Source organism: Kryptolebias marmoratus, linkage group LG20 (genome assembly GCF_001649575.2).
Source record: "Kryptolebias marmoratus isolate JLee-2015 linkage group LG20, ASM164957v2, whole genome shotgun sequence".
Classification (NCBI taxonomy): domain Eukaryota; kingdom Metazoa; phylum Chordata; class Actinopteri; order Cyprinodontiformes; family Rivulidae; genus Kryptolebias; species Kryptolebias marmoratus.
In genome coordinates, this window is record NC_051449.1 from 25,922,955 (window position 1) to 25,941,080 (window position 18,126).

An 18,126-nucleotide genomic window follows, 5' to 3' on the forward strand; every position below is an offset into this window, starting at 1 on the left:
ATGACCGAGCTTCTCACCCTATCTCTAAGGGAGAGCCCAGACACCCTGCGGAGGAAACTCATTTCAGCCGCTTGTATTCGCGATCTCGTTCTTTCGGTCACTACTCAAAGCTCGTGACCATAGATGAGGGTAGGAACGTAGATCGACCGATAAATCGAGAGCTTCGCTTTTTGACTCAGTTCTCTCTTCACCACGACAGATCGGTACAGCGCCCGCTTCACTGCAGACGCTGCACCAATCCGCCTGTGGTGAGTCAGTTAATTGAAAATAAGCTAATTCCACACGCAGGTTGAGAGTTTATGAAGGAATATATTAAATCACGATCAGAATCTAAGGGAGCTAGTGCAGCAGTTTGCAAAAGGTTGTGTTTAGGCTGTCAACACCAGAACGCTTCAGTAGAGTTTCAAGATTTTCTAACTCTGGGACCCATTGTCAAAAAATACCAATTAGGGGCTCCTAAAAGGCTGTTTCTGTTTAAACACAAGTTTTAAAAAAAACAAAAGCTTTTACACATTTAGCTAAAATGTGATCAGGGCCTTAGTGTTTTTGAGTAGACAGAATAAACTGTACATTGACTAAAAGTCATCAATGTACTGTATGTGACAATTCTGCAATCTGCTCATTAAAGTTTGACTGTAGAGAAAAGGTGTTTCATATACAGTACATAGCCATAAGCAGATTCAGCAGCTGCTTACAAAGGTCAGCATGGAGGCCCAAGAAGATTTTGACTAAAAATTTTAAAAATAACCAATATAATATTTTGTTTGAGTCAAAATAGTGCTTGTTCTGAATATTTTTAATCAATGCCTGTTAGCTGTGCTTTATTGACTAACAGACCTCGGTAAGTTAAACAATGGCTGTCTTCAAGGAGGCAGCAAACAATGGCTGATAATAAAAGACAACGTTAAAATCCTGAATTCAAAAGCTTTTATGCGAAATCAAAAATGTGAAAGAAAAATAAACAATGACCATCTTTGTAAGCTGTGTTCTGGAGACAAACATCGTTCCATGAAAGAATAATGGCATTGTTCTAACGAACAATGAAAAACAAGCTGAAAAGTCATCTGTTAAATAGTCTTTGAAAACATCATTAAAAGGTCAAACATAACTGAAGCACAGATTGTACGGTTTGTATATTAGACAAAGAGAATCCTAATTTCCATTCCCAGTCCTATTATCACCAACTGATAAAGGCCAAGGCAAACAATAATGTTTTTGCCCATTTCTGTGTGGGTATCTGCCCGTTACCAAAATATCTCATAAACCACTGGATGAATTGTAATAAAACTTTCAAACATTAAACACTGGATGTAGATCTAAGACTAAATAACTATTACAGTCAACCTGATTCAATATGGCCATCGCAGCCAAGCGATCTTAAAAACACAAAACTAGCTATACTTCAGGTAATTTTACAATTAGTAACATATAAATTGATGTGGTAGTAGCTGAGACTGATCCCTAATAGATATTCTGAGCACTAACAGAATGTGCAGGATCATTAGTTTAAAATTTTACAATTAATTATTTGGAGTCAACCGTGTTTGCCTGTTATCGGTTTTTGTAACTTCTCGCGCACCGCATGCTCTATTCAAAATGGAGGATTTTGGTGCTCTAGTGAAGCTGGTTCACCTGTATCAGCATTTATATGATCCCTCTATGAGACATCACAGATAATCATATGGTTCAAAACTCACAGAAGAATACTGCACCTAAGTATAAACACCTACACCCCGCGCCATGCACGGAGCCCTGCACGGAGCCCTGCACGGAGCCCTGCACGGAGCCCTGCACAACTATAACTGAGCCTTAATGCTGCAAGCAGAGCAGCTTTGTAGTTTACCAAAGTCGTACTAAAACATTACAACTTCTTAAATATAAGGCGCTCCGGATTATAAGACGCACTGTCGTTTTTTGAGAGAACTAAAGGCTTTGAAGTGCACTTGAAAGTCCGGAAAATACGGTAATGTAAAAAAGTAGCGAGTTGGTGGCTTTCGTTATATTTTAAAACACTGCTTATAACTGTGTGTATTAAAGGCTGGAGATGTCTTATTAGTTATAGAATAAAGCTATTGCAAATTTTGAACATTCATGTTTCAGTGGAATAGTTTTTGTTAATCAAACGCCAGAAGACTAAAGATCTGATTGGATGAATGTAAGGAGTCTTTGATGATGCAAAAAGCTTTCTTCAGAGTGAGAACTTTAATGACTTTGTCACACATTCTTACCACACACTATATTCTTCCACTCCAAGAAACTGTAGGGCCAAATTCAAATTTCTGAAATATATTTAATAAAGCAGGAACACATCACCCACCATCTTGATGAAAAGGACTGGAATTACAGTCATTTTGGTCAAACCTTGTAAATGACATTATGAGCGAGCTCAGGTGATATTGTGGCATCTTCAAGATGGCTAAATGACCATCTTTGACTGTCCTCGGGTTTTCCCATTGGCTGTTTTTTATATACAAGCATCCGCTTGGGCTGGAACCTTCTTATCTGTGTACAATCTACACTCTCATGATGTTTTCCAAATATCTGTCCCCACAGACAGAATGGAATCAGAAAAAAAAGATTTAAAAAATGTTCCAGTGTTTCCTGGAATAATTCTCTAAAAACAGGGGCCTTCCTGTTATGACAAGATTGGTGGTGTTATAACTTACTGATAAGCTTTGTTTAAATGAGCACTCAGACAATCTGAGGTCAGACAGATTCTGCTGCTTGGATCAGTTTCATCTCTGGGATGTTCTGCTTGACATTTCTTTTGTAATAAACTGTTAAAAATCAATAAGCTTCCTGTTTCCTTTATCTTTTTGCTACAATACATAATTTCTGTTTTTAAGAAATTTCAAGCGATTTTATCTCATTATGCTCCAAGTAGGAGTTTATAAAACAACAGCAAAAACTACATTTTTGGGGTGGCTTTGGACAAGTCATCTTCCATTTGGGAGATTTGGGTATTCAATCCCCAGCCCCTGTACCATCAAAGTGCCTTTGGGCAGGGCACTACTATGCTATACTGTAATAGAAAACACTGCCTGTGTGAATAAGTGAATGAGAAACATTATAAAATGCTTTGCAGAAGCTGTTCATGTAGAACAGGAACACAGGAGTGCATGTTTCTGTACCACACGCACTCCTTTTTTCCGAGTGGCTCTAATACATGATTGGATAAAGAAATGGGACATTGCCCTTATTTTAACAACAAAAAAACACAAGTTTTTCAGGTTTTGGATCATGTTGATTCACATAATTCTTACCTTGCATCGTTATGTTCAATTATTTATTTTTCACATAGGTTTCACTGAAATCTTAAAAGAAAGATCATGTGATAAAATCACTGTGTGTGGGGAATAGGCAGGGCTTAAAGCCCCACATCTCTAGAGCAGACTTGGGTTCCAATAATTCAACATGACAGCTTCTGTATACTGGGTCCTGAGTTATATCACGCTATCATCATTGGTCAACACACAGCTGTGCTGACCAATGTTGGACATGATGCTGAAAAAAATGTCTTGCAGAAATCTACAAAAGAAACTATTGTTGTCTCACTGCTATAATTTCTGGTATGACCTCCAGTATACAGATAGAAGTGTCTAATGGTAGGTCTATATTTACACATTTCTTAATTTCATATTTCTTATCTTTTAATAATCAATATATTTATAAAATTGGTGAGTCCCTAAAGATGGACTGCAGCCTGTCCAACACTTATCTTAGAGAAATCCAGAGGCATCTTAGAGTATAATTTTTGCTTTCCATTGAAATTTCCTTCAGGGTGGACTATTTGTTAGTTTGTGACCCTCTCTGCATGTTAGCTCCATGTCTCACCTGCAATAGAAGTGTTCATTTTAGGTAAAACACCAACTGTACTGTTTGGCAGCAGAACACAAGGTAGACAAAATTTTTAAAAAATCTCAGAAAAAAAAAGAGATCAATAGAATTTTGGTAAAATGACTGGTAAAAGCCAGCCCTGTATGGAGCGCTATACCTGAGACAGACTTCGCAGCAGAAACATCATTCAAAGTTTAAACAAGTCACAGAAAGTTGGACTTTACATGACTAAACTGGCATTTTGAGATCTTTAACAGCTTTTACTAATGCTGCACAATATTAGAAAAACTTGTGATGTGTGATATGATTGTTTATTATTCAGGGTTTCCCCCAGGGTACTATAAGCCTGGCGGGCCACCAGGCTTAACTACCCTCACTGCCAGGCTAAGCTCCGCTTGTTTATTGTAAAATTTGTCATTTTATACACTTTTTTTTCCACCCGCATCAACTTGACACGTTGATCACCACACGACAGCGCCAACAGTGACGCAATCGCGCTATCCTTGTCCCTGTGTGAAGGCCCCACGCGGTGTCACACTAGAGTGGTCGTGCACCTCCCAATTTTTGTAACTTTGCGCGAACTGCGCACGCTCCATTCAAAATGGACAATTTTGCTGCTCTAGCGGAGCTGGTTATATGATCCCTCTGAGAGCTCACAAAGATAATCAAACAGCTCAAAACTACTGCTGCAGACATTAAAAGAGTATTTATAGATCAAAGAGGTTAGTTAAGCCGAAATTCAGCGGGTGGCTTTACAAGACCGAATACAGTAAGCATGTTTTGTAGTGAAAATATTAATATAACTTGCGCTAATTTATCCTTGTTTACCAGTAAAATGATCCTATTAAATTCAACATTAGATATACTTTGTTTTGTTGTTCCATGTAGTGATCCAACATGCAGCCTGTGCCACAAAAAGCACAGTACAGGACAGCATCTGTCTGTTTTCTTAGTTCTCTGTTGTTATTCATTGGCCTGGAAGTGAGACGTGTGTTGGTGCTTTGTTTGCACTTTTTCATTTATGTTAATTTTATTTATTTGTAAATGTGACTTAAATTAGAATTTAAATTAGGTGCAATCAATCTGTATTTATTTTAATTGTATTATTGTTTAAAAATACTGAAAAAGTGCCTTTTTGTAAAACTGTAGTTGTGTAAATATTTGGCACAAATATCTTACAATATCACATAATAAATAGCCATATTTTCAACTTTCCTGTTAACTTTAATCTTTTTTTTTTTACTAAATCACGGTCGTCCGGCGAACGGCCACCTACCACCAGGCTTAGCCTCTTTTCTGGGGGAAACCCTATTGTTGCATTGACAATACTGGTTGCGATAAATCCTTGTTCCTCCCTCCTGACTTTCTCTTCTCATCACTATCATCGGAACCAGATGTGGACATCAAGACGAGTGAGTCTGTTGGATTGGCCAATTATAATATTAGGAGCAGAACATGAATGATTAGTACTTGAAATACAATAAACTATGATTTATCCATTCTACAATTGAGCCATAATGAGATTATATATATATATATATAGATAAAGATATGAAGATAAATTTGCAATATACTGTGCAGCCCTAGTTCTTAGACGATCAGTTTAACTTTTATGATTCTTACAGGCATTTCCAAATGAATGTTGAACTAACATTAATTTTTGAATTATTTAAAATTTCTTGCAAACAAACTCACCTTTCTTTAATATCTGTTTTAGGTACATATACAAATTACACATTAACACGTAAGCATTTTTGTCTTAATTCACCCTGTGTATCTCTCACTGCCATAGAACTTAGACTAGAGTTTGCAGAGCAGTATGTGGAAGACACCACGGTCAAGTGCTCCTCGGCAGTCAACTTGAACTAAGATTTAATATTGGTTTTCTTCAGCAGTGGCTTTCTCTTTGTCACTCTGCCATAAAGCACAGACTGGTGAAGAACCTGGGCAACAGTTGTTGTCACAGTCTCTCCCAGCTCACCTGCTGAAGCTTGGAACTCCAGAGTGTTCACAGGTGTCTTGGTGTTCTCTCTTACCATTTTCCTTCTTCACAGTCAGTTTGTGAGGACGTCTTGCTCTTGGTAGATTTACACTTGTTCCATATTCCTTCCATTTCTTGATGATGGATTTAACAGAACTCCTGAGGCTGCTTACAGCCTTAGAAATCCTTTAGTATCCACCTGCTGACTTGCACTTTTCAATAATCTTTTCTCTGAGTTGAGTTAGGATAGTCACTTTAAAGGGGGTGAATATTTATGCAATCATTCATTTACATTACACATATTTGTTAAATTGGTATTACTTTGTAGAAATTTGATTTCCCCTTGCCTGTTGAAGTGTATTGAAGGTCTTTTTTTCCCCATATTGACCATGATGGATTTTCTTATATTACAGCTGACAGTTGACTGTGGAATATCTAGGAACGAGGAAATTTCATGACTGGATTTGTTGCACAGGTGGCATCCTATCACAGTTCCACACTGGAATTCACTGAGCTCCTGACAGCAACCCATTCTTTCACAAATGTTTGTAAAAACAGTCTGCATGCCTAGGTGCTTCATTTTATACACTGGTGGCCACGGCAGTGATTGGAACACCTGATTCCAATGATTTGAATGGGTGAGCAAATAATTTTGGCAATACAGTGTACATACACACATTATGCTGATGTGATAAACATGATAAAAAGCACCTCCTAGAAAATTTCAAACCTTTTGCTAGTCTTTTACTTTCATCTACAAGTATGAAATTTGGTACACTTATTATTCTCCCCAAGGACTACAAAAAGTCTTTTGGTCTAATAACTTAAACAGGAAATCGTTCATTTTGTTTTGAAGTTATAATTTTAATGCCTCTTTTTCCATTTCCAACCCTTAAATTTGAACTAACTCCTTTTAGAAATTTTGAAGTATAAAATTCAAACATAAACTGTTAAGATTTGGAGCATTTAAAACAATTGAGAGCTTAAGTTTTCATCACAGCAAGTGGGCGTGGCTAAACTTTTTTAACACCTTCAATATTTGTGAGATAACAGGCAATGTTTTGTTCCTTGGTATTGTTTTATTCATGGATGTCATCCATTTTGAATTATAGTCCCTATTTTGAAGACCTCTCTGCCCTTTCCTGTCCTTACATTTGAACAACCACCTCCGAAAAATTCAGGTGTTTTTGTGTGGTACTGGCTACGCTTTTTGCTCGATATTGTGACACAGGCTGGAGTGTCACCAAGGTGCGAGTGCTATTCATCAATCTTGCAGCTTTAATTTTTATTTTTAATCACAGATAAAAGTCGCTCACGCTGATGAACAAAAAGACTGCCTACATGGAGAGCTAGGTGTGGGTTGGAATGGAACAGTCCAGAGAAATTGTGTCACCACCTTGTTCTTCCCTCAAAGCTTCATCAGGTTTAATCAACTCTTTTCCTCAAAGTCAAACAGATGAATGAGCAGTTCAAACTTTCATCATCTTTAAACTCTGTATTAAGTCTGTTCTGTTGTAAATAAATGTAAGATAAACTGTTCCTCTCTGCATGAAGTTGTAGAGGCTGCAGGAAGGTCATAAAGCCAGACATTTCAGTTTGAACTGCTGCCACACCAACAATTTAAAGTGGTGGGGACATCTTTAGTGCTAATTTCAACAGACAAAGTCATAAATATTATTATTTCTTCAATGTTGGTTTACCAACCAATCATATTCTCCTGTCCTCAGACAATGGACTTGTGTCCATACTTGTCCTGTTAGATCTCAGTGCTGCATTTGATACAATTGATCACAATATTCTATTACAGAGGCTTGAACATGATATTGGAGTTACAGGAACAGCTTTGAGATGGTTTAAAACATATTTATTTGATAGATTCCAGTTTTTAAATGTTAATAATGAAGTGCTTGGACCAATACTCTAGACTTTTTATATGCTTCCATTAGGTAAGTTATTAGACACCATGGGATAGAGACTTTCCTTTTTAATAAATCCTATAGTTAGGGTTGACTTGGGTTTTCTGAGCTTTGACTTAGTTATGCTGCTATAGGCTTAGACTGCTGGAGGACAAATTGATCACATTTCCTCTCTCTGCTGCTGTCTTTACTTATTCTACTCTCCATGTTTATATTTGTAATTATTTCTATTAACATGGATCAGTCATTTTGTCTTTGACTGCATCTCTTTTCTGTCCTCTCAAAACCGAGCCGGTCAAAGCAGATGGCTGCCCGCCCTGAGCCTGGTTCTGGTTCTGCTGAAGGTTTCTTCCTGTTAAAACAGAGTTTTTCCTTTCCACTGTCACCTCTGTGCTGCTCAGGATGGAAGACTAAGATGAAGTGAAGATTCAATGGAATTTGCTGGCTTCCTTAGATAACTTTTACTAATCAGCTTTTGTATCATATTTTCCGCACTATAAAGCACACTGGATTATATGACACACAGTCAATGAATGGTCCATTTTCAAACTTTTGTCATATACTGTATAAAGCGCACCAGACTATTAAGTGCCTCGTGCACCTCCCAATTTTTGTAACGTCCTGTGGACTGCATGGACCGCGAGTGCCGCGCTACATTCAAAATGGCTGATTTCGGTGCTCTAGCGGAGCTGGTTCACCTGTATCAACATTTATATGATCCCTCTATGAGAAATCACAAAGATAATCAAACTTTTCAAAACTCACAGAGGAATACTGCACCGACGTAAGCGTCAAGTTTAAACGCCTACACCGTGTACCAAGCATGGAGCCCTGTGCGACTATATCTGAGCCTTAATGCTGCAAGCAGTGCGGCTTTGTAGGTTACCAAAAACATTACGACTTCTAAGTGTGTCTTATAGTCCAGAAAATACGGCAATGTATGTGAATATTTTTCCCGAGATGGCTTTTGTTGTGACTTGGTGCTATATAAATAAACTGAATTGAATTGAATTAAAAACTAATGGCAAAATACACAATCTTTTATTAAAGTATCAGCTTGTATTTAAAGACAACTGATGTCTAGCAGAATAATAACACAGTGCAGTTACATCTTAACATTTACATCTTTAAATTTGACTTTTATATTGTAGAAGCAGCAAAAAAAGATTCACAACAAAAATCAAAAGTAGGTCAAACCCTGAGATGTCCTACAGAAAATGACAACTATCTTGAAAAATGCCTAGAAAATGTGAGTTTTAGTCTCCTGAAAACAACCCCCTCTGCACAGTGGGATATTCCAAATGAATCTGTGTGAATGCATACAAACATACTTCAATGGGTGCAGAGAAGTTGGTTTCAAATACAAGTCTTCAAATACAAAACAAAGCAACAGTGCACTGCATATATTCTAATCATTTTATTGCCCCATTTCACAAGAAACTATGCCACTGTAAAAAATACACAAGTTTTTACCGTTACTTTGTTCTTTAAAAGTATTCTTTTTTGTACATTTACATTTAATTTTATTTTATTTAGCATGAATCAAGTCAAAGAAACAAGAACAAACCATAAGTTTGAATGGGAAGACCTGCATTAAAATAACAGTAAACAATGAATGAATACCTCATTTATTTATTATTTAATTGAATAAAGTGCTGCTCACAGCTTAGTGATAAGGAGACTATCTTTACACATCAGCTCAATATGTGTTATTTAGAGTGCAAACATTGCTCATTTTTAACTGTCAATCCCAGGTAAGCATCAAAGAGGGAGGCAAGCTTCCACTGCAGAACACTGAGAAGGATAAAAAGGTGATAGTAAGTATTTAGATGTAAATCTGCATTTTATTTATAAAGTTCAAAGCCACATTAAAGTCACTCAAGAACCGTCATAATTACTAGAGTTGTTCTTAATTATATAAAGCTAAATGAGAAAAAAGTAAATTATATGTAATGTGGCATAGTACTGACTCCGAGCCACTCCACATCAATTCAAAGTTTAGCTCAGTTAACCCTGTAAGCCAAAACAGAAATCATCACGTTTTGAGGGCATTTCAGCTACATCATCAACAAATTTTAGCTTAATAACTGAAAGGTTGACTGAGTTGTAGCCAAATTTCGGTTGGCTAATGTTGATTAGCTGTGTCGTCCATCCTGAATTTGATTGGCTCCAAAACATAATCAGCTGTAGTTGCATAGTCAACCCAATTTGCCTGTTCGCAAAATATCTCACGAACCACTGGACATACTTAAATAAAACTTTCAGAAACTAATTACCAACTCCCCAACAGTTAATACCAAAGTTTTAAGCAAATATCTTGCAAATTAAGTAGCACTTGAAATAAAACCTGCAGCTGACTTTAAGCTACATCTGCATCAAATTTTAGATCAATATCTGTGAAACTGACTGAATTATAGACATTTTTGTGTTTATGAAAGTCAGTTGACTATGGTAGCCTTCTTGATTTAGGTTTGTCCCAAAGGTAATTAATTGTAGATGTATAGCCAATGATTACTTTCTTAAAGTTTCATTAAAAGCTGCCCAGTGGTTCACAAGATAATTTGTTGAGAGGCAGACATGCAAAGACATGTTCAAAAACATTGTTGCTTAATGAACCTAATAGTTTGCACACAAGGTCCCGACTCAGGTTCTGCTCTCCACACGCCAACATTCAACCATAAAAGGTCAATGCAAAGCACCTCATAAATGTGAAGGTGTATTTAAATGAGCTAAGTAATTAATGTTATTTCATGGTTACCAATGGCAACCACAGAGAAAAGAGCGAAGAAACTAAATTTATTAGTTTAGTAGAGGCAGAAATCAATGTGCTGGTGAGTGAGGTGAAGAACAGAAAAAAATATCAGTTTGAGAGCCACAGTATTGGCATTACAAATAAAAAGAAACGTTGTGAGTGGCAACTTGTCGTTCCCATTGTTAATTCAGTGAGTGGGACATATGCCCCTTTTCTACCAGCTCTAAAGGTCCCGGCTCCACTCTACTCCGCTTGCTTTGCGCACGTTTCCACCGGCATTTTTTCGAGGTCGGCCCCTGCGTCTTTGGTCCCTGCTTCGGAGTAGGGCCAGCTGGGCCGGCCCTGCTTCGTGGGTAGCTCCTGTTCACTCATTGGTCACCCACAACCACCCCCCCCAGTGGAAAAGGGGCAATAGAGGACCAAGTGGTCAGATTTGAGGGTGGACGCAAAAGCGACTAACCGGCCACTGCCAGAGCATGTCAGCCACAGGTGGGGGTAAGGGTGTACAAGAACTCTTCTGCGCTCTGGAGGTTTGGAAAGGGGGTTAGGAGGCAGCACCTGAGGGGGGAGCCACTGTCCCCTCCTGTGTTAATCTGTGGTACGCATCACCCTGGTGATCATCCAGGGAGAGGAATGTGATGGGGAGAAAACTTATGGCTCACCAGCAGAAGCAGAAATAACACTGCTGTTTTGAAAGCTGATAAAGTCGATTTAAAATAAAGTTTTATTTTGGAGTGAAATAAAATATCTGAGAGGAATCATGATGCAGTGTGGCTTCACTTTCCCACTTCACTATCTGTGTGGCCAGTTTCCCCCATCTTCAAAACAAACAAATATGGTACGCATGGTCTAGTCAAAGTTCAGAACCTCAACTTGATTGAAATGCTGTGGTGGGACCTTAAGAGAGCTGAGTAGAAACCAATGCCTGCAAACCTCAATGAACTGAAGCAATGTTGAAAAGAAAAATGAGCCAGAATTCCTCCACAACCATGTGAGAAACTAATGAGGTCTTACAGAAAACCAGTGCTGAGTAAAAAGAGCCAGTGAGGCCATGAAACTTAAAAAAAGAGCACCAGAACATTTTGCCCATAGATAACTTTGTCATCTCAGAGAAATTCACAATTGGATAGTGGACACAGGTGATGATAGTGGTCTCGAGTGAGTGTACAAAAGAGAAGTAGTAAATAATGTGAAACTGGTGCAGCTGCCAAAGAGACATGTCCCAGATGCCATAATAAAACCACTGAAGGAGGCATTACAGGACCTCCAGTACAGAAGGATCATCACACCAGTTGTATATAGCACAGACTGGATCAGTGGAATGGTTATTGTGTAAAAGAAAAATGGAAAACAGAGTTTGCATCAATTCAAAACCCTTAAAGAAGGCATTCAAGTGCATCCATTTCCCACTTTTTTTCCACATTTGAAGAAAACAAAGACTAGTAAAGTACAACATACACAAAAATCTGCTGATAAATTTACCATGATACAATTTGCAACAAAAAAGGACCAACCATTACAATATAATAGGGATGGCCAAACAAGAAGATGCACCAGGGAAGATCAAGCCAGTTCAAGAGGAGTTCAAGAGGAGCTAAAATAAAAGGTCAAAATAGCGTTTAGGGGTAAATCTGTTGTTATTCCTGATTTTGGTGTGGATGGATGCTTAAGGAGAGCCAGTATGTCTTTACTGGCATAGCATGAATGAACAAATCAAGACTTAAGTAATCAAGTATGATTTCTGCAGATCAGTGGATGGTAATCAACAAAAAGAAACAATGAGAGAACATGAGTTTCCAAGTAGACCATGGATGAAAGTGGGCTCAGACCTATTTTTATTTAACAACAAGGACTACCTTAATCACTGTGGACAATTATTCCAACTTTTGAGAAAAAGATTACTTACCAAATACAAGTCAACCATAATAAAAAGAAGGTGAAAGCCCATTTTTCTAATTTCAGACAATGGACCACAATATACATCACACATGCATTTCAGCATAAGACCTCATCACCAGACTAGCTCACATTGTAATGACAAAGCAGACTCAGTCGTGAAGACAGCAAAGCCAAAGCTGCAGGAAAGGATCCCCATCTTGCACTTGCTTGTGATGCTGCAACACACCATCACAAGGTTTGCAAAACAGTCTAGCACAGAGGTTGCTTAGCAGGCATACCAAAACTGGTTTTGGTTTTGCCAACCAAAGCCAGTCTTTTGCAGCTAGAAGCCATATTGGCTCAGAAGGATTTGGAAAGTAACCAAGACCATCAATGTGCCTTCTACAACAGAGCAGCAAGAAACTTGGATTCACTGAAACTAAGTGACTGTGTAAGAGTGCAGCCATTGGAACCCCACACTGTCTGGAGATCAAGCAAAGTACTGAAAAACATCGATGGAAAACGAGAAAGAGGTTCAGTTAGACTCTGCCTGTGTTCTAAGGAGAAATTCGGGACACCTTAGAAGTGCTAGATTCTTAATGAGTACATTGAGACTGCATGAAACCCAGTTACTCAGCAACTGCACCTCCTCATTCTAACTCTAAGAGTCACACAGCCACAACTGCTGATGACACTAGTGCACCTGTTACCATCAGATAAGGCCACAGGACTACAATGACTTTTCTTAGTACCCACTAAGAAAAAAATAAAAAAAGAAAGGCTAATGTGAGAAATTTGGTCGAAACAGGAATTTTTATTATATCAACACTTGTGAAATGTTGAATTGTGAGTTTGTTTTCAGTAACCTGAACATTTTTTTTTAGTATGGCTTGTTGGTTTGGTATTGACATTAAATTTTAGGTTTTGTAATCCACAATAAGGTACAAGTCAGATAAGTTGCTCTAACTACTGTGTCTGGAAAAAAAGGAATGAAAGTAACAATAGTGTAGGAGCCATTTATCTGTTTTTTGTTTATTTTTCTCCACTAAGGGGTGTATTTCATTTGGTGTATTGCTGGGATGGGTTATTTAAGGTCAGGTGTGTTTCTACTCAGGTGTTGCTAATGGTAGGAGGTAAACGGTTTCCTACTGTGCTTAATTTAAGAGTTTATGTGGATGTATTTTGTGCTGATGGAAAATGACAAGATGAATGGATGCTTTAAAGGAAATAAATGGCTTTATGATCTATAAGCCGGCAAGGAAGATCTGCATAGCAAGTTTAATTAAGCGCACGTACAACCAAGGCCCACCAGGAAGAACAGCAACCAGTAGCGCAAAATATAGCATTTTAGCCACTACAAAAAGAAACCATTTGCATATATGTTCACTGTGCTCTTGTTGCAGCACAGCATAGTTTAGAGAGATGCAAATTGAGCTACAAATGTGTCGTGTTCTTATGCTAGAACTTTGAGCACATGAAACCAACTGCACAAGTTTGAAGAAATCATACTGCCTAGGTGGGATGGAGTCTCTCTATGAGTTAAAGACAAGAATATAACACATCTAAATATTCCCATCTCTAGTATTATCTGAATGTAAAAAATATTTTGGACCCTAGAAATTCTTTAAGCTACATATATGACACCTAAGATAAATAAAAGGCAAACAGTGCAGGAGTTATTTTGTAATTATGTCTCTGGTAACTTTGCATCTTCTGTTTAATTCAATTTCTCTTTTGTCAATCACTACATTTAAAAGGTAAATGCGAAAAAACAAACTAAAAATGGCTGTTGAGTGAAATCAAACACTCAATCACAATGCTCAAATGTATGGACAACTTACAGTGTGTTATGTTTACACAAAGCATGGCATTATGAAATATAGTGACAGCTTCACTCGGTGGTGTAAGTCCAAATTACAATGTTCCTGAGGTCTTGAACTGCAAACGTGCCTTGTTTAAAAATCAAAAAAAGCTTTTTCTTGGCAACATTTCCAAAAATGGGGTTTGACACAGTGTTAGAAAAGATACTATCTGGTTGAGCAGGAAGGAGTAATTTTGGAGTTAGAAAATAACTTTACTACTGTCCATTTTAATAAAAACAGGACAGAGATCAATTAGGATGTTAAAAGATGTGCAAAACATTTTAAGAGGAAAACTAAAACAAAAGGAGGTAGAAACTTACTTCTTTAGACCAGCAATGAAATACATGCTCTTTGGCAATAACAGGAAGACCTGGTCTGTGAGTACAGCATGAACAATCTTCTTGGCTACAGCCTCTGCATTCAGGATAGGCAGGAGTCTAGGCCACCTATTGAGGAAAAAAATAGAAATTAGCAGCCAAACTGCTAGGGATTGATCACCACACAGACACCATTGGTACAGAGGGACAAGACATTAAAGCTGAACTGAAGTGTTTTGAAGCCAACTGCAGTTACAATATGCGTACTGTAATATTTAAAAAAAAATTAATATGTGACGTCCACAGAGTAGCTGAGGTTCACAGCATTCAGCCATTTAACAGTGAGTGGATGAATACTACAACCTGGTTCAGTTCATTGGAATTAATTGTTCGAACATCCAGGAAATACCGCTGCGGTTTCATTTTTTGGCTTTGCGAAAAATAAAAATGAGATTTGTATTCATAAGCTCCAATGAGGGAAGTACTATCAGAACTCTGGTTCAGATCTCTTCAAAGAAAAGAACCGCTCTGACCCTCGTTACTGTGGTGGACTGGCTTCATGCTAAAAAGAACAGGACTTTTTGCCAGCAGAAGTCCTATTTTTTTATTTTAAAAATGGGCAAATGGAGATGAAGACATTGCCACAGAGAAGGAGACGAGAAACAGGAAGTTTTACTTCAAACGTGATATTGTGAATGCGCTCTGTCAAAGGTATGATGAACTGGAGATACAGGCCGACAGCATTTGATCAGTTTGTAATTCTGAGCAGTTTGTTATTGATGAAAAAATATAATAATTAATGTGTGATTAAACAAATGTTATAGTCTAAAATTGCTGTTGATTAGTTTACTCTGGTGTAAGAGTTGCTACTCGCAACCACGTTCTTTAATGAGTCAGCATCTGGTTAGCTTCAAGTTAGCAACGTTAGCCTCTCCTGCCGGTGTTGTTGATTTGCAGTGTCGTGTACTGATGTCATAACAATGATCTCTGGGTAATCTGTTCTCACAGTTTCACATTCCCAACTTGGTTCTTATGCGCGTTGTTTTGTCGACCATGACAGTCCTGGTGATCATCAGAATCCGAATCTGAAAAGTTTTCATCTGATTATGGAGATCCAGCTGTCGATTCAGGTTCACACCGGTGTGGTTGCATATCCATTTCTCCCACAAAGTCTTCCGGCATTTCTTTGTATTCAAAAAAGGCTACTTCCAATTCCAGTCATAAACAAACCAGATAGTAGCGGCATTCTTCGCCGGCCAGGGCACAGCGCACGTCATGAACCAAGGACGGCAACTCCGCCCCACACATTACCCACTTCGGAAATTGACTAAAACGCTAAACAGTTTATTTAAGTTTTAGGTCAAAAATGGGTCCCTGAAACATTGTGAAGATGTTTGAATAAATAACATTCATTAAATGCCAATTTCTTTGAGATCTGATTTCAGTTCACCTTTAAAGAACAAAACGGAAAAATTAAAAAAAAAAAAAGAGAGAAATGCGCAAACACACACAGTGCTGTGAAAAGGTATTTATACTGCCTTATACTTGTCCACATTTTGCCACATTACAACTGCAAACTTTAAATATTTTTACTGGGATTTTACGTGGTACACCAAAACAAAGCAACCCGTAACATTGAAGTTGTAGGAATATGATGCATGAATTATAATTAGTATTACAAATAAAAATCTGAAGTGTTGTGTGCATTAGTATTCCCCCCCTTTACGCTGATACCCAAACTAAAATCCAGAGCAACCAACTACAATAAGAAGTCATCTAATTAATTGAGTATACCTGTGTCATTTAATCTCAGTATAAATCCAGCTGTTCTGTGAGCCTCAGAGGTTTTTTACAGAACTTTAGCGATCGAACACCATCATAAAGACCAAGAAACACAGCAGACAGGTCAGGGATAAAACCAGCTAACTTGATAGGTCTCCTTCAGCTTGACAGCCTTCCTCATCCACGGTGTCCACCATCAGGTTTGAGGATGGCCACCATAAATGGCAATGAGTGGAATTTGGCCCACTCAGACTCAATGTCCCTCGCCCCCACTGGGATGTGGTTAAAGCTCTGCTGGAGGTGGAAGTTGAAGATCAGATCCTTCTGATATGTTCTTCTGCTAGGAATTCCAAGCAAACCCTTACTACAAGATTGGGTCGACCAAGTTTGTTTGGCATCTCCCCCCACCAGCTGATCTAACTCACCACCAGGTGGGGATCAGTTGACAGCTACACTTCTCTCTTCACTTGAGTGTCCAAAACAAAAGGCCGCAGATCATAAGACACCACAACAAAGTCTATCATCTATCTGCGGCCTAGGATGTCCTGGTGCCATGTGCACTTACGGACACCCTTATGTTTGAACATGGTGTTTGTTATGGACAAAATGCGACTAGCACAGAAATCTAATAATAGAACACCATTCGGGTTCAGATCAGAGAGGTCGTTCCTCCTAATCATCCAAGTCACACATTACCCATGTGGGCAGTTGGTACCTCTCAACATTATGCATAAGCTCAGGCATGGTGCAACAAAGACAGTCGGTGCACCAAACAATGTGAGGGTCCACCACAGTCTTAATACACCAGCACAGTAGTCTGTTCCTGGATTGACCATGTCCCCAAAACATTTAAAGCATACCACGGTAAAGGTCAGTACAAAATCCGGGAGTGGGGGTGTCTGGTGTCTGGAATTTTTGGATAGCAGCTATGAAGCATTTGAAGCATATGAATTAGATGCAGATGGCTTAAAAATGCTGTTGAAATTCCTTGTTGATTTTTGTAATATAGGCAAATTAGATATTGCACAATATATTGAATATACTTGATATATCACTCACCCCTACATGAGAACAGACCCTCCCAGGGCTGAGAATTAGCAATACTTGTCAAGCATCACACAATGATAATGCCTCATGGCTAAAGACCCAAGTGCTATCAACAGCAACCTCCAAAAACATCAACCAGTATCCATTATAGTGACAGATCCAAGACAGTTTCAAGTAAGAGTTGGGCTGCACTAGGGCCTAACATGAGCCACACCTACTAAATAAAGAAAAGGACTGCTCTCTGTGAACATCAAGCAGCACAAATGAACCAGCTGCTAATGGAGGGGACTCATTTAGAGTCACTGTGCCAAGGACAGACAGTCCCGATCATGAAAGACTCCCCGAAAGGAGCAATTCCATCCAATACCAGCCAATCATCTGCTTCTGTACAATATGGAAACTCATGCACACTAATGCATGGTCTTCACTTGTATCACAATGCAGTGTGGCTTCAATTCCCCACTTCACCATCTGTGTCGCCAGTTTTCTGTCTCCAAAACAAGCATATTGGGTACACATGGCTCAGAGTGTGCATGAAGGACCGAAAAATTTCCCGTCAAGTTTGTATTTTATAGATCACAAACTTTTGTGCATACGCCAGTTTAATAAATGAGACCCCTGGTCTTTACCAGGTTCTAAAATGATTCAAATCTAACTTAAAGTGTACAAAAACACACAAAAGATTCCACTACATCATTATTTATTAAACAAAACCAAATTGTTAAAGTTGTGAGTGGAAAAACGGGTTCCAGCT

General features: G+C 38.4%; 1 protein-coding gene across 5 annotated transcripts in view; it reads right to left on the reverse strand.

Moving 5' to 3' along the window:
- The window catches only part of LOC108249507 (short chain dehydrogenase/reductase family 16C member 5), a 62,527-nt gene that overhangs the window by 27,616 nt on the left and 16,785 nt on the right, over window positions 1-18,126 (reverse strand). For 4 of the 5 annotated variants that reach the window (XM_037981951.1, XM_017438941.3, XM_017438939.3 and 1 more), the window contains one exon: window positions 14,547-14,672. In XM_037981951.1, coding sequence (XP_037837879.1) covers window positions 14,547-14,672 — 126 coding nt within the window. Of the gene's footprint in view, window positions 1-8,759; window positions 9,529-14,546; window positions 14,673-18,126 lie in introns of those variants that run through there. The other variant, XM_017438942.3, reaches the window with a different exon arrangement.